Raw genomic sequence first — 20,497 nt, 5'->3', positions numbered from 1 at the left:
GGGGGAGGTGGAATAAAAGCTGAATCATCCCTTAAAACATTTCTTCCAGGGTCTGAGATCATTCCTCTTTCCCCTGATGGCTGTCAGAACACACCTTCCTCATGTGAGCTTTGCCTCCTGTGCCTTGACCAGCCTAAGCTTTGTCTTCTCTCTCTTTCAGGCACCTGGTTTTCTGCCTCTTGGACATTCTGCTGGAGTTCTTGGTCCTGAAGGGCTCCAGTGAGGAGCCCAAGGCTGCAACTGTGGCACCATCTGCCTATGGTGGACTGGACAAAGCAGTAGGACTGGTCGAGCCAGCAGTGGGGGAGAGAAGCAGCCACAGGCATGGGATGATTTGATTTTCAGTGTTTACTAACCATGTCTGGGAGCTTCTTGTACAGAATATTTCCAGCCAGTGCTAAAGGAAGCTACTTCCAGGCTTCTCTCTTCTGGCCAGGTGGTGGATTAAACTCAGTGTCAGGGACTGAACATCTACTGTGTATCTGTTCCATTGCTGACCTGATGGAGAGCCTGGAATGAAGATGCCTGAGCAGTTGGAGAAGGATATTCAGGCTGCTCACAAACCCTATAGTCTTGCCCATATTTCTGAACAACTGTAACATCTGAAGGCAGAGATAGCACGTAAGATTTGCTTTTGTGGCATCGGGCTTCACCTGGCACTGGCACAGAGAGACTTGATGTGATGGGATCTTGTTGTTCCTGCAGGAAGGTGAAGGGAGGGGAAATGCTGTCCCTGCTCTTTAATCATCCTGCCTTGTGCCTGCAATGCCCAGTTGGTGTTACTAGAAAGAAGATGGGGAGGGAATGGAGTGTGGAGATCTGGTGATAGTCCTGAAGTCAGTGTCCAGCTGCCCAAATACCTGGGAGGTGAGAGCAGTGCAGGAATCAAAGCTGCTGTCCTGCCTTAGTGACAAAGATCAGCTGCTTCCCACTGCCGCTGCTCTGACATGGTCTAGTTCTTCATCATCTGCCTGATCAGTAGGATGCAGGTGGACTGTGATCCTGGGAAAGAGAACTCTCCTCAGGCTAAGGAGGAATGGCAGCTTGGCTAGACTGTAGGATTCCCTTTCTGAGTCACCTTTTAGTCCCTGGGGCTGTCACCTGGAAGGCACAGGAGAAAAGAAGTTGACCCATATGTGACACAGCAAGGAAATCAGCTCCCACACAAAAGTGCTTGTCACGGGAAGTTCTGGAAGAGGAGGGAACAGCCAGGGATGAACAGCCAGTGGGTCAGATCACAGCAAAGGGCTTGAGAGTACCACCTGAGCTCTGGTGTTGATTGTGTGTCACCTGCTTTGGTTTGCTGTGCAATAGTTCTGTGCAAAGGGCTTGAGAGTACCACCTGAGCTCTGGTGTTGATTGTGTGTCACCTGCTTTGGTTTGCTGTGCAATAGTTCTGTGCAGGGGGCTCTGGGAAGCTTGTCAGGTCACCATGTCCTACCTGGCACAGAATGGACATGGATTTGGCAGCTGCTTCCCCAGGTTGTCCAAGACTTGAGTGGTTTGTGAGCTAATGCTGCTCAGGTCTCAGTACAAAAGGACAGAAATGCACCAACAGACTGGATTGATGATCTTTTTTGGTGTATTTCTGGGAGAAATATGATCTGAGCAGTGCTGGATGTGGCTGATCAAGGCATTCTCTACAGATCAAAGGAGAGGGAATCATGCAGGATCACAGCTACTGTCTGTTACAGTACTACATGAGGCATTTCATCTCATAGAATCGTGGAGTATCAGGTGGGAAGAGACTGCCTGCTGTTCCTTGGAGCTGTATGCTCCATGGCACATTTGGAGGGAAGGCAATGCAGCTCCAATGTGCCTGTTCTGCTCTTCCCAGAAGAGCTGCTTAATAATGGACCCACAGCAGTGTGAGCTGCTTCCTGCCTCTGTGTGTTTTGTGAAAATACAGGAAGGGATTGGCTTGCTGTCTGCAAATATATTTTTAGGGAGCTCTAAGGACATGCCAAGATTAGGCAAAATCCAATATAATGAAGCAAAGCAGTTTTGCATCACTTTATCAGAGCCGTTTCTCAGCAGTAACACTTGGGAGATGGTAGATTGGCCACTTGCTTGGAAAAGGAGGGAGGCGTAAAGTGTATTAGGCAAAGAGTTGGAGAGTGCTTTGGGATAGTCCCAAAGCAGAGATTACTGGGAAGGAGGGCTCAAATATATCCTTAAATACCTACTTGGAGAGCAGCTGCTTCACCCTGTCTTTCACTGCTAGGCTCGTTTCTCTTCTTTTTCCTGTTGCTTCCATTTACTGCCCCAGCTGTCAGGAGTGGGAGCAGGAGCCATTGGCCAGGGATGATGCAGCAGAGCCCTGTTGTGCTTGGTGCCTTCCCAGATGCTCTTGTTGTGCTTGTTTGCTATTGCTTCCTAATTAATTGTGTGGTTTGGAGTTCCAGGACCCTGGTCTGTCATTAATTAGGGATAATATTAAGGATTAAATTAAGGACTGTAAATTATGCACTGCCAGCTCCAGGTCAGGGCAAAAGTCTAGCACAGTCCTTACACACACTGGATATGGCACTGGAAGAATGAGCTGATGCTTCTCCTTTGCCAGGAAGCCCAAGTTATCCCTGCTGTTAAACCTCATCTCTGCAATTATGCAAATGACTGAATATTCAGGAAATAATTTGTGGGTACTGCCAGTTTGGGAGCTGATGCTTTGCTGGGATGGTGTAGCCATGATCTGGGGTTGTACCAGCAGGAACATCCCCCTCTGTGTTTATTTACGTGGGAGGAGCTGGGGCAGAGAGAGATGAAGTAGATTTACTTACATGCACTTTGAAGTCAGTATTAGAGTTGGAAACAGACCTAGGAGTTTGGATTGCGAGATCTTTGTTTTAATCTCCAGAACCCCCTTTCTTGTCTCGTTTAGGCTGAGCCCTTTCTCATGCTCTCACTGGCTGGGCTTCAATCTCCCATTCCCTCCTTGGTCTGGTCTCACAGCTGAGGTGAAGTTGCCCAGGAGCAAATAGCCCCTTCTCTGGATCTTGTTGTTAAGGAATAAAAAAATCCAATAAAAAGCTCAGCTTTTTTGTCCTGCTAGTTCTTTGCCTCACTGTAATTTTGGGATTAAATTGAGCACAACGATGGCAAAGGCAAACTTCTGCATTCAGATGGGCTGGAAGTTTATTTCCATTGGACTAAGACTAGAAAAACTGCTTTGGTAAAACAAGCAAGGTTGACAGAATAACTTTAGTTCACCCTGTATGTGTCGTATTCCCTTTTTCTGCAGGAATTTGTAGAAGGAATTTGCAGAACACTTCAGCCACCTCTTGCTAAAGGGAGGGTGGGGAGAGCAGCCAGGTTTGATCTCAAAGAGTTGCAGCCTTGTGTCACGTTACATATAGAGCAGCATGTGCTTCTGGTGGGGGACAGCTCTCCAGGGTCCCTCTGCATGTGTGTGATCTCTTCCATCTCACTTCGTGCTGGTTTTGTGGCATTGAGGAAAGAATTTATTTCCCCCTGCCTCAGTTTCCCCCTAGTTGACTGGAAGCTCCTTGGAAGCAGGAGCTGCTCCTGTGGACAACAGAATACAGTGGTAAGAACTTCAGGGCACCACTCTAAGCTAAACATTCCTGTGTTGAGACAAAGCTTGGTTGTTTAATTGTGTCTTTAGGGGGAAAAGTCCCACCATGCACTGACTCCCCATTGTATTTCCTATATTCAACCCTTTGTATCAGCTGTTTATGGTGCTGCTGTTTGAATCTGGGTAGAATTGTCTCGAAAACCTGTTTTGTTGTTGAATGGGAAGCAAACCTGCACTCCCAAGTACCTGTGTGCAGTGATATTTTATTTCAAACTTATTTCTTTGTCTGGGTGTGAAATTTGCCTTTGATCAGCAACTGTCTATAAGGCAGCCCTTGTGAAGAGAAGAGCAAGTAGGGGAGAAGCCAGAAAGGCCAGGTGGCAGTGGGAAGGTGGGGACAAGCATCTCCCAGGTGTCACAAAATGCAGGACAGGTGAGAGTGGGTGTGGGACAGTGGTTTTTCTTCCTGGCACACAGTGGTTTTCCTTTCTGGCACACACACGCTCAGACGCGGGAAAGACCACAGTCCTTAACAGCTTCATCAGGAATTAGGACAGTTTCCCACCTCTGGCAGCATCAGCATTCCTGCTTTCTCCCTGCAACACAAACTCCTTGGTTTAGCCTTGCCAGGGAATGTGAAACCAGGGAAGCCATGTGGAGATCTATTGCCTTTCTCCTGGAAGACAGAGAAAGACTCCCAGAGAAGCAGGGATTGTGCAGACCCATCCCCACGTCCCTGGGGCAGTGGAACTTAGGAAGTTCCCTTTGGAGCAGGAAAGCTGGTAAGCTCTAAGGAGGTAGGGAATGTCTGAAAAGGAGAAATTCCATGTGAAATTTGAAATATTATGTTGAAGGAAAAAAAAATGGAGGAAGAAAAACCTGATACAATCAATGCTTGGGTCATGTATTATTGTGGATTAGCTGTGCCACAGAAGGATCCTGTTCACCCCATGGAATCCATTCCCTGCAAGCTAGTGAACATTTGTATGGCACATGATGTGGGAATCGTGGCTGAAGCCTAGTTCCCTGGGATAATATCCACCCCGGGGTGGATTGGGCCATTTCCAGTGTCAACAGCCAGAGGATTAAGCATTTATCTCATCAGAGCAGGGGATAATTAATACCAGATCGAACTTGGGGCTGAATTTGACACCGAGTGTGGCTTCACCTCCTGCAGGCGATTTGTGGGGACTGGGAAGATGTTCCTCTGTCCTGCAAGGTGCAGGGATTGCCTTGCAGATCCATAGCTACTGGGATGGCATTGATCTTCCCAAATGAAGCTGAGGGTGAGCTCTCAAGGTAGGCATTAGGGATGAAAACCTATCAGGAAGACTGTCCCTTCCAGCCAAAAGTTGGAAGAATAGAATCAGGGTGCTGTGATTTGCTATCATCTGTGTTTAAATGTAAAATCCAGGGTTTGGCACTTGTGACTTTGTTGAAATAAATTAATACCTTTATCCTGGCCACAGTCCAGGGCAGGTAATTATATTCTTCCTACCTTAATGCCACTCGAGCCCCTGTCTCCGCTGGATGTGCTGCACTCTTAATTCCTGTCTGGAACTTGCTTATTATGTTACAAAGTCTTTCCTTTTTCCCCTCTGAGTAGAATTTGTGCACAGAGCACCACCAGCCCCCAGCTCTGCTGAGCTGCTGAAATAGCCTGGAAAACCTGCCTTAGACATTTGACTGTGCCTGAAGCATCTCTCCTGGCTTGGAAGCCTGTGAAGCTGGGAAGATGGATCACATCAAAGATGAGAGAACATGTTACAGTCCCGTGGCTGCTTGGAAACCTGCTTCTCTACTCTCTGAGTGCCTTAGGCTCAGGTGTGTGTTCATGGGAGGAACTCTGGACTCATGGGGTGGTGTCTCACTTTCCTCTGCTGCCATTGCTTCAAAGGTTTTTGAAGACTAAACTGGAAAAATCCTCCTGTCTTTGAGAAGAATATACTATATTATTCACAAGGATATTGGCCATGTCCAAACCTTGCTAATCTGGCAAAGCAGTCCTTGGTTTGAGGTTACCCAGCCCTAAGAAGCCCCATTTCCTGCAATACCTGAGCAATGCTCCAAGAAGTTTTGGAGTGCCAGGTTTCCCTGTTGGAGTGCAGCTGCTTGTCCATGTTGGTGGCTCCTTGGCCTTTACATGTCCTGCAATTGATGCATTGAGGTTTTGGTTTTTTTCTTTTCTTTTGGAAAGCATTTCAAGTCTCCTTCTTTCCTTACCTTTTCAGTCACACTCTCCATCTCCAGGCCTCGTGGAGGGGTGAAAAGGCTGCTCAAGCAGCACTTGAGGAGGGTGTCCCACAATTCCACGTACTTCCTTCCTGTTCCCAGACCCCTTCACTCTTCCGTGGCCCTCAAGGACAAGGGGAGTTTGAGGGACAGGAGGGGTGAGGATCAAAGCCATAAGCCGCTATTTAAAACACAGAATGGCCACTGCTCCTTTCGAGTGTCTGTCACATCTGGTGGAGCCTCATTAACCTTCTGCTGCCCCCTCCTACTCCTTTGCCCCTGAAAATGAACAAAGCCAAACATCCCAAATTACCTTGATTGAAGCAGCCTGAAGTGTGTGTGCTTAGTGTGAAAAAGCAAAGCAGAACCATTGACCAAAGCCCCTTTTCTGTGCAGGCCACTTCACATTTTTTACGCTCCAACTGGAGCTCTTTAAACCCCAGTGCTCTTTAGAGCTGAGCTCTTTAACTTTCTCCTTTCCTCCCCTTGCAGCTTCATTCTGCCCTTGTTCTGCTCCTTCCGTTCCTTTTTGTCCTGTGAGAACTAGTCTTTTAATCCCCTTGTACTGCAGACTAAAGCTGTTACAGCCTCCCCAAGTGGCATTCTCTCAGAGAGGCTTCACAGCCAGACCTTTATGACAGCTCCCTCTCTGTCTGCTCCTGCCTTTCTTCTCCCCACACCAACCTTCATCCCTGAACTCTCCCTGAAGAGGGAAAAGCTGTGGAGTCAATACCACGTAGGCAGGGATTGGGCGCAGGAGGGCTCAAGGGGCAGGAAATTAAGACCCAGGGAAATTAAGAAGTAAATAAAGAGAGGAAGAGAAAGATGATGGGAATTAAGAGAGAGAACCAAAGCAATGTTCAGCATGTTTGGAAACCAAATGCTGAGCTTGGGGCTGAGTTTTGTAAGTGGGCCTGTCTTTACGAGGAGCCAAACCATAAACCTGGGACTCAGTTCCAATGCTCACCTAAGTGATTTTAGAAGAAGACTGAAGAGGGGTGTCATGGTTTGAGATAGCCCCAAAATCTAATTCCCTAGTCTAAGCCCCCTCCCACATCTCAACCTAATGTGAGATGGGTTTTTCCAGACAAAACACACCAGACTCAAAGTGGGGGAAAGGGAATATATTACAATGACTGTACAAATAAATACCATATCACATTATACACACGATCACAACTATCTCTACCATGACATATGTATTTACAATGGACCAGATCTCTTCTCCCCTCCAAATAAAAGTCCAGGAGGGAAAGAAGGACAGATCCCTTCCAGTCCTTAAGCAGCAGCATCTTCTAAGGCAGCAGGTTCTCCTCATCTCATGCATGCAGCAGCTGTGGCTGGATTTCTACCAGCACTCACGAGGGAGGTATCCAAGCTCCCTCGGCCCCTTGACGCAGGCAAAGGGGTCTTCCGTGGGCTTCGTAACCCCAGACAAGGTCGTATCACCACGGTCATATCATGAAGACACAGGGGGGTCTTCGTGACGGTCTGGTATCTCCAGGAGACCCAAGCTCCTTGCAGGGCCTCTGTGCCCTGTCTTCAGGCTGCCACCGTGGCAGCAGTGTGAGGGGGGGGAAGCCAAGGTCAACTCCCTCCACATTCCATCTGGCCGTCCCGGTCCAGCTCCGGGACGTCTCTTGAGCTTCTCAACTCCTCTCTCTCTCTCCGGTGCTGCATGTCTAAAACTCTTCTCCTAAATAGGAGTCCATGTCCTCCTTCTCTCTCGGAGGTCTCAAAGGAGTTTGGGGGAATCTGATATCAGTCTTACCCCCAGAACTCTGTCTCTCAGCTGCTGGCTCTCTCTCTCTCTCTCTCCCTTTCCAGGAGTCTTCTCTGCGGTGCTGCATGTTGTTTCTGCTGCTCCTCCGGTTCAGGTCTTTATCTATCCTGGCTCTCTGCCACCGTTTCTCTGGTCAGTGCCGTCTGCTGCTCTGCGCCCATGGAGAAAACATCTCCCGACTTAACTACAGACACTTAGTCCAGTCTAGCACTGTTCCAGGTCTTTGCAGTCCCCCCCCAGCCAGGGGCTGGGGGGCCCCAGAGGGCCCAAGGGGCTCAGAGCCCCTTGCTCGTGGCTCTACAACATGGCCACCTCTCCAACAACAACCAAACTACAACTCATCTCTTCCGGTGAGCTTGTGGGATGTTGACATTTTTGCAGGAGCGCCCATTGGGCAGAATTTCAAAACTTCCAGGGGTTTCCACCCCTTGGGGTCTACCATTTTTCTTAGCCTCTGGGGGAAAACAAGGTCCAAACCACGACAAGGGGCTTTTTACAAGGATAGGGAAAGGACAAGGGGGATTGGTCTTAAGCCGAAGAAGGGTAGATTTAGATTGGATAGAGGGAAGAAATTCTTCCCTGTGAGGGTGGGGAGGCCCTGGCACAGGTTGCTCAGAGAAGCTGTGGCTGCCCCATGCCTGGAAGTGTTCAAGGCCAGCTGGGACAGGACTTGAAGTGACCTCCACCTTAGTCTAGGGGAAGGTGTCCCTGCCCATGGCAGGGAGTGGAATGAGATGGGCTTTAACATCCCTTCCAACCCAAACCATTCTACGATTTTTTAGTAGCGGATTGGAGTTGCCTGAAGCCCAAACTTCAGTCCAACTCTGCACTTTGCATTCGTTCCAAGACTAATGGATCCGGACACCTGGAAGCACACAGGTACATGTGGAGTTTGTGAGCTTACAGGGATTGAAGTGACTTCTGGTACTTTGGGGCACTGTCCATGACAGGAGGTTTCTTTCTATTTGTCATCCAATGACTATACTCCCCTCTGAGACTGCAGTGAATTGATGTGCTGGTTCTTGTCTTGCGCACATCATAAAACCACAAAGGATTGAGGTAACTTGCCTAAAGGTCCATGTGCTAATGGCAGAAACATCTTTGCTGTTGAGTTTTCTGTCTCATCATCAGCCCTGCTGCTGTGAGCTGTCCTACAAATGTCCTAGAGTTGTTGGCAAATCACCAGGGGAGATGAAAAACCAGCTCTGAAATACATTTCCCAGAGGAATGGTGTAAAATTACCCCAAACAGGCCCCTTTTCAGGTTTGTGTACAATATGTAAAGATGCATTAGGGAGGGGGAGAGGGTGTCTAACATGCTTTTTGAGCAGGGAAGAGGCAGTTTGGGTTGTTCTTTTCTCAGATTTCCAGCATGAACTTGGCCTGGTTAATCTGAGCCATTGTTTCACCCAGGTGTAAAATGGGGTTGGTACTTGACCCAGAGCTGTGCAGAAGTCCTGACAGTGAATGTTCTGGGTGCTGAGCTTGAACTGAAAAAAATCATGCAACACTTAAGAATGAATACAGAAAGGTCAAATTTGGGTCCTGCCAGACTTTACCTGCACACATTTATACCTGAATTATGTTTTACCTGCCTTGTAAAAGGACAAACAGAGATTTGACTTATCTTTATAAGCAATGTGAGAACAGTGTCTTCACATGTGTGGGGTTAGGAGAGATTTGAAAGGTTGATTCAACCAGATTTTGCTAAAATAAGTGGTGACTGCATATCAATAACAGACCAGAGAGATGTGGATTCCCATCCCTGGAAGTGTCCAAGGCCAGGTTGGACAGGGCTTGGAGCAACCTGATCTAGTGGAAGGTGTCCCTGCCCATGGCAGGGGGCTGGAACAAGATGATCTTGAAAGTCCCTTCCAACCCAAACCAGTCTGGGATTCTATAAGAAGTTTTTCCATACATTTTGACCATAACAAGGCTGCTCTGACAGCCCAACTCGTGGCACTTGTGCTCTCCCATCCTGTGGCCAAGCGAACGTGGAGGCTTCTGGGGGCAACAGCAAAACTGCTTTCAAAGCAACTAATAAAAGTGCAACTATCCCCTTTTGGGAACTCATTTTGGGGCAAAAGTTCCCCTGGCAGCTGATAATGAAATCAAACCAGGAGCCTGCCCCCAGAGGGAGCTGTACGTGTGAACCACAGCCATGTCGAATCAGTATGAATCCTCCTCCAGGAAAGCCAAAGCCCTCTAATTACTGGGTTTCTAGCAGGCAGCCTTTTCTTTCTCTTTGTGTGGGCCCTCTCCCCCCTCTCTCTCCCTCCATAATAACAGGATATTTGTAATGAAAGTCACTGGGCAGAAGCAGAGAACAAAGCAGGGGCACTGGGTGGGGATATTGGAAGCACTGGTCTCCCACCTCCAGCTGGTCTGGACTGCTGGGAGAGCACGATGGGCTGGTGAGGCTCTGATTAACCTTAATCTGCAAAGAGGTTTGAAGCCACGCTGTGGCCCCGTTTCATAGCTACCCCAGCCCACTCCCAGGCGTGCAGCCTTATGAAGGGACAGTCTCCCCAGCAACTCTAATGCGTTTTTGCACCATCCCCTCTAATCTGAGGTAGAAATGTCACTGCTGTCAGCCCCTGGGCTGGCAGCTCCCAGCCACAGCCACACTGGTGAGCACATATCCAGCTTCAACCTTCTGGTTGCTGGGGTGAAAGGGCCTCTTCATCTCCACAGGGAGAGGCAGATGAATCCCTGCCTCAAACAACGGACCTGATTTTTTTTTTTCAACCCCCCACCCCGCCGTCCGGTTCAAGGGCTCTTTATTATGTCTTTTAATTCTCAGCTGCGAGTGGGAGGGAGCAATAAGGCTGGAGAAATGGGGAAGAAGGGAAAGCCCTCACAGTGGGGAAAGGCCTCAGTCACCAGTGTGTGAAAAGAGAATGCAGAGTGGGGATTAAAAATGTCAGCCTCAGGGGAAGTGCTTGGTATTTAATAGCTTCACTTGATGGCTGTGAGGTGGTGACATCCATGTGAGGGCAGCTATGAGCCGCTTCTCTTGGAGAAATCCACTAGAATTCCACTAGAAGGACTAGAATTCCCCTCACCTGGCCTGGTGGAAGGTGTCCCTACCCATGGCAGAGGGTGGAACGAAGTGATCTTTAAGGTCCCTTCCAACCCAAACTGTTCTAGGATTCTATAAGTAATGTCATTCCTATGTGCCTCGGGAGCTCTCGCAGTACAGGATGGGGAGAAAGGGCTGTGGAAGCTGAGCTGGTGTTAATTAATATCAGGTTATGAGGTTGGGGGCTCATCCTCTCCATGTCTGGCTGGTACAGCATGCAGGACACATGGTCCTGACCTCCCCTCTTGCTGCCAGCGAGTGGCCTCCATCTGATGGCACTCTTGACATGTTGCAAAAAATGCTGCTGGATGCTCTGTCTGCAACATATTCTCTAGTTTGCTCATGTTTGCAGTCCCTTTTAGAGCATTAACTCTGGGTAGTCTCCTCCACAGATGCTCTGATGCTTATCTGCCTCCTGTATAGTCAGGGCCACTGGAGAATTTGTCTGTGTGACAAGCGTGTGCTCCTGTGCCGGTGGGGATTTCAAATTTCACTCACATTTTTGAGTAATTAGCACCATGCACGTGCTCCAACCACCAGCACAAACAGCATGCTTTATTTCTCACCCAGATTGCCTCACCTGCTCCTCTGGATGCGGCCTTGGGAGAGGAAGTTGCCATTGGAACAATTGAGTAACGCTAAGAGGACGCAGATTGTTTCTTGTTGCTTCTTTTGTGACAAAGTGATGAAGACAAAGCGCCTGGAGCTCTCCTGGCATGTGAGGAGCCTTCCCAGGGCTGCACTTCATCACTATCTCAAAAGCCAATGTGCTTTTATTGAACCAAGGCTGCTCTGGGCTCCCGACACTCCATCAAGCTCCATTAAGCTTTTCCTTTTGTCCATGCAAGTGAATTCTAATAAACTAGCTTTTATGGCTGTCACTCCCAACACACTTCAGCTCAAACACATCCTTGCATGTTCCAGGAGCTTTATCCCAGATTCACGTGCATCTCCAAAGCAACCCCATCTGAAACGCCCCCTATCCCTCAAGGCAGGCACAATGTTACTTGGCAATATTCCCGCCAGCACCTGCCTGGAAAAGCAGGATACATTCCTGTCCATCTTGAGGTAAACAGCATCCAGGGTATAAATAGCCACAATGTGCTGCAATTCCTTTTTAAAGGTTGTTCTTGACCCAACAGAAAATAACCTGTTCTACCCCTAAGGTTCACCTGGAGCCCAAAAGCCACTTTAGAACAGCATGGATGAAAGCACTTCACACAGCAAGGCCTTGAAAATAACCACTGCAATGTCTCTTTCTGATCACATTCCTTTCCACGCCAGGCTGACGATTCCCAAGCCAAGAATGTCACTAACTTCTCATATTTCTCCTGGTCATTTCTGTCCTGAAACTGGAACACAGCCACAGGCAAAAGGAGGTTGGACACTCTCGTGTCAGGGATCCAGATTTAAGAGACATTATCTCATCGATAGTGAACAACAACAAGGCTGGCAGGCCTGATATTCCCTGGAAGGTTCAGCGTGCATGGTGAGGGACATGGGGAAGGCTGAACTTGGAATAAGTTGCCCAGAGAGGTGATGGAATCAGTCTCTGGAAGTCTTCAAAAGGCTTCTGGATGTGGCCCTTGATGGTTTAGAGGTGGTTATGGTGGTGCTGGGTTGGTGTTTGGACTTGATCTTTGAAGGTCTTTTCCAAGTTCAGTGGTTCTGTGATTCTGTGTGAAATCTGCACTTCTTTATTGTGTCTTGAGAGGAAAATTCTGTGGGTGGGAGAGAGGAGGACACATCAGGTACCTTGAGACATCAGGGTGTGAGATCAGCATGAGAGAGCAGGGCTACAGTCATTGCTTCACTCAGGTGGCAAACACAGAGTTAAAGTTCCCTCTAAAGCTACTAATACCCTTTTAAAAGCTCTTTATGTTTGGTCTGTGGATTGTATTGTCCTTAAGAAAAAGTTTATCTCTTCTGCTTGGCAGCAGCTGTGTTTAGCCTGGAGTGCAGCACAAGCACTGGCAGATGAGATGGCACTGAGAGATTTTGCAATCTTGATCCTTCTGGGGGAAAAACTTCAGAAGGACCCGATTTCATCACGATGTGAAATTAGAAAATGGTTGCAGTAGGGGTAGAAGTGATTTGGGAAAGACTAGGGACACTTTTGTATGAGCAAATAACCCCTGGTGCTGCGCCGAATCCGGTTAAAGTGCCAGCTCTGACCCTGGAGGTGTGGAAAGCCTGGCAGGCACCGACAGTGTTTGCAGGGAGCATCCTCCTGCAACACCCTTAAACTTCCAAAAAAGTTGTCAGTTTAAGTTATGCTGCCTGTCACGAGAGCGCCTGTGGGCCCCAGCTCTGCAGATCATGGGTGGAGATACCTCCCTTGTCTTCAAACACCTCTAGAAGGACCCAAGCCCTTCAGATTTTTTTGGGGAGCAAAATTAGTGACACCTGGTAGCTCCTAAAATAATGTGCTGTGATCCTCAGGGGCAGGTTTGAGCTGTCAGATACAGACTTCCCCACCCACAGGATAAACCTTTGCCTGCACAATGTCCTTGTGTGGAACCCCAGGTGTTGTGGTTGATTAGGGCATGAACATGCCACATCCTGCCATGCCCAGGAGTGGTTTCTTCACTTTGATTTGGAGAGCAGGCAAAGTGCAAGGTCTGGTTTGCCCTCACACCTGCTCTGAACTTTCCAATTCAAGGGATCATGGAATCCCAGAATGGTTTGGGTTGGAAGGGACCTTAAACCTCATCTCGTTCCACCACCTGCCATGGGGATCCAACCTGGCCTTGATGCGCAACTTTGGATGTGCAGAGGAGCATCTAGGTTGGTGTGACCTGCTGGCTGCAGGATCCACGAGAGGGAGCTTTGTGATTGTCACTAAAATCTTTCCCCAGACCAAGCAGAGGCACAAGATGGTGCTGTTGTCTCAGCCACCGCAAATCCTGCGAGGGAAAAGGGAAAGCCACTGTTGACAGGGGACACTCGTGAACCTTCTGCCACCACAGCATCCTGCAAGCTCTGTGCAGGCCAGAGCCCAGCTCCTGGATGGGAGCTTCTCCCAGATTTGAGCCGGTTTCCTTCAGGGTGATCCCAAGGCTCTGCTCAGTTTTTCTCAGGAAAATCTGGTGGACAAGTAACCTTGAAGAGAAACAAGTGTGGCTTCACATCCCCCCTGCACTTCCCATGTTCCGAAATAACGTCCTGCCTGCAGGGTGAAGGGTCTGTGTCCCTGGGGGTTACAGCATCTATAAAGGATAAAATCAGTCTGCAGAGCCGTGAGCCTCCCAGTGAAGGGTCCTGGGGTGGGGAGAGGAGGAGAAGGAAATACAGAGAGGGGTGGGGGTGTCCCCATCCCGGGGGACCACCAGCTCTGCCAGGGGATGGGGATGTGGGATGCAGAGAACCCTTGCTCACACTTCTCAAGGGGGAAGCTCCAGCCTGGGTTTGAAGAAAAGTTTCCCATGAAAGATTCCCTGCAACTGGTACATTCCCACCACAGGTTTTGATTTCAGTGTAGTGGTATTTTCCGATGAGAAACCATCATATTGGAAAATTCCCAACAAGCAGAGAGGGACTTCCTGGTGTATCAGGGGAGAGATTCTGTCACATGCAGTGGGAATTCAACACCAGTGGAGTCTTGTGTCTGGAGGCTTGGGATAAAGAGGGGTGAAGTGCAGCCAGCACTGCTCCTGGCACACTCTGGAGTCCTGCAGTTGAGGAGCTTTTGTTCTCTGCAGGCTGCTCCTTGTTTCCCCAACACTTTCCTCTAGACATTCCTTTTTCATCAGGGTGATGCTGCTTTCTGTGTAGGCAGAGGGTGCAGTGTGCCAGCAGTACAGATGCAGGACCTGTTAGGGCCATGGAGACACTGGGAGCAAAAGCTGGTGCTCCAGTAGCTCATCCTGCATTGGTGGGGGTCTGAGCTAAACAGGGACCGTGAAATTTGAGATAACGGGAGAAACCAAGGTGAGCAAATTCGGTATTAATAAGTTCTGGTATTCGCAAGTTTAGCTATTAGGAGGAAGTCCTTCCCTGTGAGTGGTGAGGCCCTGGCAGAGATTGCCCAGAAAACCTGTGGCTGCCCCATCCCTGGACGTGTCCAAGGCCAGGTTGGATGGGGCTTGGAGCAACCTGGCATAGTAGAAGGTGTAGTAGAACCCCATGGCAGGGGTTGGAATGAGATGAGCTTTAAGGTCCCTTCCAACCCAAACCATTCTGGGATTCTAAGTTACCTGTTCTCATTGAATGATGCTGTTCCCACATCCCCTCACAGTCCCTAGTCCTGTGGCTTGACTGTGGAGGAAAATTTCTGTGTGTGCTATGGAGGCAGCTCTTCTTTTTTTAGGTTTGGGGTTCCTCTAGAGCAATAATTGCACCCCCAGGGGATCTTTCTGATGGACTGTAGGACATTGCTGTAAGGGGGAACTCTGAAACACTCTGGGCAGGTGCTTCATGGCTGGAAGAATAGGATCTAGGTTTCTGGCAGTCCATGAGAAGCTGCTGAGGTCAGGCAGGCAAGGCAAAGTGAGTGGAGACATGGAATGGAGCAGTATGGCTGCCAGTCCTGGAAAAGATGATGCTGTCCTAGGGGTTCTCTTCCTTTGTTGAAAAACCAAAGGCTGGGTCATGGGCTGGTCTTCTACTCTTAAAAGTAGCCTGAAATTTGGCCCATAATCCTTCTTTTTGGTATCATCACTGACTGCAGAGGAGGTGTTCATCTCAGGTGTCCTCACACAGAGGTGCCCTCACACAGAGGTGTCCTCACAATCTCTCCAATGGAGGTGCCTTCCCCTCCCCAGGTGACATGTGCTGCTTTCAGGAGGATTTTCAGCCCTGCCCGTGCCATGCTGGGGGACCTCACACTCTGCGTGTCCTTAGTGGGATAGAAGTGATGGAGCTAGAGAACTGAAACCACAATTAGGTTATTTAATCCCCCTCTCTCTGCCCAGGGGCTCCTCTTCCTACACCAAGCCAGTTTCTTCTGTCATTCTTCAGGGCTGTTGCACAAAAGTGAAGGAGAACAGACTCCAGCCACAAATTTTCTCCAGGGCTTTATCCAGTCTGGTTTGGAATTACTCCCCTGAGAAGGCTTTCGCCAGCCCTCCTGGGGTAGTGTACCACTGCCTGCTTGATCTCTGATGGAAACCGTGCCCCTGTTCTGTGGCAGGTCCTTTATCTGGGCTCAAAGGCTTCCTTTGCTCCACTTGTTTTCCTGGTGGTTGTCTCTCTGTCAGAGGTTAGAGACTCCCTTTGTGAGGCCTGCACTTCTCAGATGTTATGTCTGGAAGTTTGCTCTGTTTTTTTGGCTAAGGGGCCCAGGGTCTGGAAGCAAAGAGGCTTTTATGGGAACCCAAGTCCCCTTTTGACATGACTTCCTTGTGCTTAAATTTCAGATTGAGTTACAGGCTCGAACATTTTCTGGTTGGATATCTTTCATTGTCAGAGGGGATTAGGGCAGTGACTATTTACTAATGTACCTCTATTACACAGAGTCTGTTTCTTTTCTTTCCTTTTTTCCCCCCCAAGTAATTCTACATAATAATATAAACCTGGACTGAAGCAGCCCCACAGACGGGGAGAGGGAGTGAATGAGGCTCCTGCCATGCAAAGTGAAATGGGCAGATGGAGATCTCTGAGCTAGGAGATGCCTGTAAGGCCAGTGATCATATAATCATGGAATCCTGGAATTTTTTGGGCTGGAAAGGGCCTTAAAGATCACCTCATTCCAACATCCTGCCTTGGGCAGGGACAGGTTGCTCCAAGCCCTGTCCAACCTGACCTTGATGTTTCTGGAGAGCATCCTTTTCATCCTCTACATCCTCCTCCAAGCAGGCAGGATCACCCTGGCCCATCACTTCTCTCCAGTGCTAGAGATGGTTCCCGCAAAGCCTGAGTCTTTGGCACTCTGGCTTCATCCAGGGTGGCTCCTCTGGAGCTTTGGCTGTTCCCCAAGACATTGGGAGAGTTTTTTTTTTTTTTTTTTAAGAGCCCAACATGCATGAGTTTTAAAAGGGATTTTTGATAGAAGTCCCATTTACTCCTTTATTTGGCTTGGGAGGCTGCAGTGGAACAGATTCCTTTACATATCCTTGAGTGTTATTTGATTAAGGTTATGACTGCTAATAAACACTCCAGGGCTATTCTCCTTCCCCACCACTTGTAATTCAGGCAAACTGGGAGTACACCTTTTTTATACCAGTACAAGGGACCAGAGTGCTGATTCTGCTACCCTTTCATCAGTTCACTGGTGTGTTGCTCACTTTGATTTATTCCAGCTTTATGAAGTAAGGGAAAATAGAAATGGGAGGAGTGCCAGGAGTGATTCTGGCACAATATCCAGTTTACTTCCTTTTCCTTCACTTTGCCATTTAGAATCACAAGTTCTTCTATAAAGCAGCCACGAGAAGAGCATTGCCCAGGAGTAAGAAAGCTTGAAGCTGCAGAATCAAACTAACAAATCCCAAATCTTGTTTGAAACATAGGAGAGAGAACCCAGTTCTGCTTGGAAAGGCAGAGGGAGGAAGGGAGACAAGGGACTTTGTTTCTACCTAGAAAAGTAGTGTATTTCTTAGTATGGCTGTGTTTTGCTATGTAAGAAAATATTTATAATATTTCAGGAAGGAAAGCAGGGGAAGTGATACAGACACCTCAGGTACCCAGCAGCGACAACTGAGGGAGGACATCTCAGCACTCAGGAGGGGAGGAGAGGGAACCACAGCCAAAACCAGCAACCTGTGGGCTCAGGAAAGAGAGGGTCAGGCTCTTCTAGAGAGAAGGAAGTGTCTGGAGAGAAGGAAGCACAGACTCCAGACTCAGAGACTCGGACACTGGTGACCAGGGTGCTGCAGAAGTTTAAAAAATTCAAAATGTACCACATGCAATGAAACCAAAATGTGCTTGGATGTACCCGGGATGCACTGGAAACACACCCTGATAGCCAGCTATGAATCCCTAAGAGGACAGAGAGCATTGTGGTTGTACCATGCCTCTCTGTTCCCCTTTTCCCTGCAGGCTGGGGGAGATGCCATTTTCCTGGACTCCTCCACAACAGCCATAATAATGCCTATGCTGTGCCGTGCACTAATGAAAAGCTGTGTGGGCCAGTCCCTAATTACACCCATCAGTTAAGCTGTCAGAGGGAGCTCTACTTTTTCCATTATTAGACTTTGGTCCTTGATAAGCTGTAATCAGGCATGAAAGGGCAACCTGAGCCAAGCCAGGGAGGCCTCCACTCCCCCTGAGCTCAGGTGGGTTAGTACTAGACCTGGTTTTTCAGGTGTGGGGCAAGGAGAGAGCTGGGAGTGGGGAAGAGGGAAAGGAGGAGTAGAGATCCAGATCTAGATCCTTCAGCATTTTGAAGACAAGGAGCTGTTGCCTTCAACAAAGGCTTCCTAGATAAAAACTTGAGGGCTTGCAGCTCTCTACATTTAGTTTCAATATAAACGGGATGCAGGGATGAGTCCAAGCCACAGCATATTTCAGCCATATCTGGATTTCGAAGTGCCCTGAAGGATGATATTGAGAGGACTATTTCTCCCTTTAAATTCACACTAGACCCAATGGAAAACAGACATGCAGATGGTGGGTTTTAATAACAGCCCCAGTTCATTTGAACCAGGGTCTTTATGGGGAGATGTGTTTTCTCAGGCCACACATTATTAACTAATCCCCAGACTTTGTTTTTACAGTCGCACTGTGAACAACTTTCACTTCTCACCCCTTTTCTCCATCAAAACATCTTTGGCTCTGGAATGGTGCATAAGGCATCCTGGGCTGCTGAGATGGGTTTCCATTCAGCAGTCCTGCCTTAGCTGTGGAAAGTCAGACTGGGAATTTCCTAGTGCTCTTCGGACATGATCAGCTACAGTCATTAGGCATCAAGGCCTAAGATGTGTCCAAGGCCAGGTTGGACAGGGCTTTGAGCAAGGTGTCCCTGCCCATGGCAGGGGGGTGGAACTATGTTATCTTTAAGGTCCCTTCCAACACAAACCATTCTGGGAATCTATGATCCTGTTCCTTCTTGGTCCTGTCCCTGTCCCCACAGAGTAGAGCTCAGTGCCTGCCCCTCCTCTTCCCCTCCCATGGAAAACTTAACTGCAATGAGGTCTCCCCTCAGTCTCCTTGAAGCTGAAGTGCCCCTCAACTGCTCCTCACACCGCTTCCCCTCAAGGCCCTTGACCATCTTTGTTGCCCTCCTTTGGCCAGTCTCTAAAGAGCTTAATAGATTCAAGTAACCTTGAAATAATCACAGTCACAGTTGTGGCTACACATGAGGTGCTGGGCAAAACCAGAGTGCTAGGAAAGGGACAGGATTTTAGGCAACAGCTTCTCCTCATCAGGTTTCCCACCTGTGGTTTTCACAGACAATGTCCTCTGATCTCTCTCAGCCTTCTCCTGACAAACAGAAAGCTGAAATGACACAGGCTGTTCTGGAGGGCTCATTTGTAAACCCCACACAGCTGTTAATCACCAAAGTATCCCTGGCTCCCAGCAGCTGCCTGGTGTTTATCTTAGCCTAGATATCTCCTGGCTGAGCCCACGGAGCGCAGGCTGTGCAGCCAAGCCAAACACAAATGGAGCACAGATCATTTGCACACAAGGGTGTGCGCAAGGGTTTTGCGTGTGCATACACAGAGGGGGTTTCTATCATCTGGAAGGGCACAGCAGTGATGTTTGTTAATTAAATCTGTAATTTTGTGGATGTGTCAGCACATGCAAAAAGGGAAGCTTAATGTGTAGGTGGTTTGGGTGCACGTGTGGCTCAGAGGAGTTCTCTTGCTCAGTAATTCTCTCTAAGCCTTATGAAGCTTTTTACATAAAGTGGAAAAATACAGGGCTTCCCAGATCTTCCAGTATCAGTCACCCACAAAGGCTTTAAAGTGCATCTCAAAGACAGTTCCCTGGGCCATCTCTGACTGTTTGGGAAACAAGGAGGACAAAGTAAACTGAACTGTCCCACCTGCAGGAGAGAAGGAGGTTAAGCTTGTGACTCCAATTAACCTGTCCTCACAGGTGCATGAGGGCACGAAGTTGTATAAATGAGGCTCGGGGGGGCTGAGTTTTCTAGGGAAGGGATGAGAAAAGTAGCTGTCCTGGTGTGTTTGGTGTTCCCTTTGCAGTAAGAAGCTTGCAGTGACTGAAGACATTAAAGGCTTGAGGAGCAGCAAGGAGGAGTGTTTTATATTTTTCTGAAGGCTTATACCTTTCTTTTTCCCTGTTTCCAGATCATTTCTGTAACAGAGCATCCTGAGCTACTACATGGCAACAGAGGAAGTCCTGACTGGGTCTGCGTTGCTGCTTGTTTGACAGGATAGGATTTGGCTGAACTTATGGGTGGCAGGAACCAACTGGAGTTTTCTTTTATTGAATTATAACTGCAAGAGTCCAAAGAAGTGCAAGGTTGTATTGCTGACTGTTGTAAATGTTCCAAATAAAGGGTTTGCAGTTTTTATTTACTGAGCAGTTGGCTGTGTATTTAATGTTGCCTTGTAAAGAAAGCTTGAGGTCCCAGTTGCTGCTGACCCTCCCCTGAGGTCTCAAAGACTGTCAGGCACTGGGAGTTACAGGCCCTGGTTGTACAAGATGGTATGTGCATTGGACTTCCCCGAGCCCTGGAAAGGCTGGAATCTTGCTGTTTCTCACACTGAGCTCCTCAGGGACAGCTGCACAGGATGAGCTGCGGGCTGGCTGTTGGAGGCTGTTTTTTGGGAGGTGGGAAGCTGGAGGGCTGTGCTGAGCTGTGTTTTGGGCTGTGCATGACTGAGTGAGGGGGTGTGCGTTTACTTATCCCTAATTTGCCTTCTGCTCTTGGAGCACAGTGTCTTCCATAGAGATTGCCCAACAAAGGCCAGGGCTTCTTCCAAAGCAGTTCAGCTCTCTTGGCTGTGAGTGCCCAGCTTTCC

At 48.6% G+C, this 20,497-nt stretch overlaps 1 protein-coding gene across 2 annotated transcripts in view; it reads left to right on the top strand.

The window, feature by feature from the left end:
- Nucleotides 1-20,051, top strand: part of SNX19 (sorting nexin 19) — a 40,268-nt gene extending 20,217 nt beyond the window's left edge. Inside the window, exons 11-12 of one of the 2 annotated variants that reach the window (XM_027747420.2) lie at nucleotides 161-322; nucleotides 19,820-20,051. In XM_027747420.2, the coding sequence (XP_027603221.1) occupies nucleotides 161-322; nucleotides 19,820-19,832 (175 nt within the window). In that variant the 3' untranslated portion in view covers nucleotides 19,833-20,051. Of the gene's footprint in view, nucleotides 1-160; nucleotides 3,778-19,819 lie in introns of those variants that run through there. The other variant, XM_027747418.2, reaches the window with a different exon arrangement.
- The last annotated feature ends 446 nt before the right edge of the window (nucleotides 20,052-20,497 follow it).

Source organism: Pipra filicauda, unplaced genomic scaffold (genome assembly GCF_003945595.2).
Source record: "Pipra filicauda isolate LSUMZ 115617 unplaced genomic scaffold, ASM394559v2 scaffold564_size293559_pilon, whole genome shotgun sequence".
NCBI classification, from domain to species: domain Eukaryota; kingdom Metazoa; phylum Chordata; class Aves; order Passeriformes; family Pipridae; genus Pipra; species Pipra filicauda.
The sequence above is the reverse complement of the archived record's forward strand: the minus strand, read 5'-3'. Positions and strand labels throughout refer to the sequence as shown.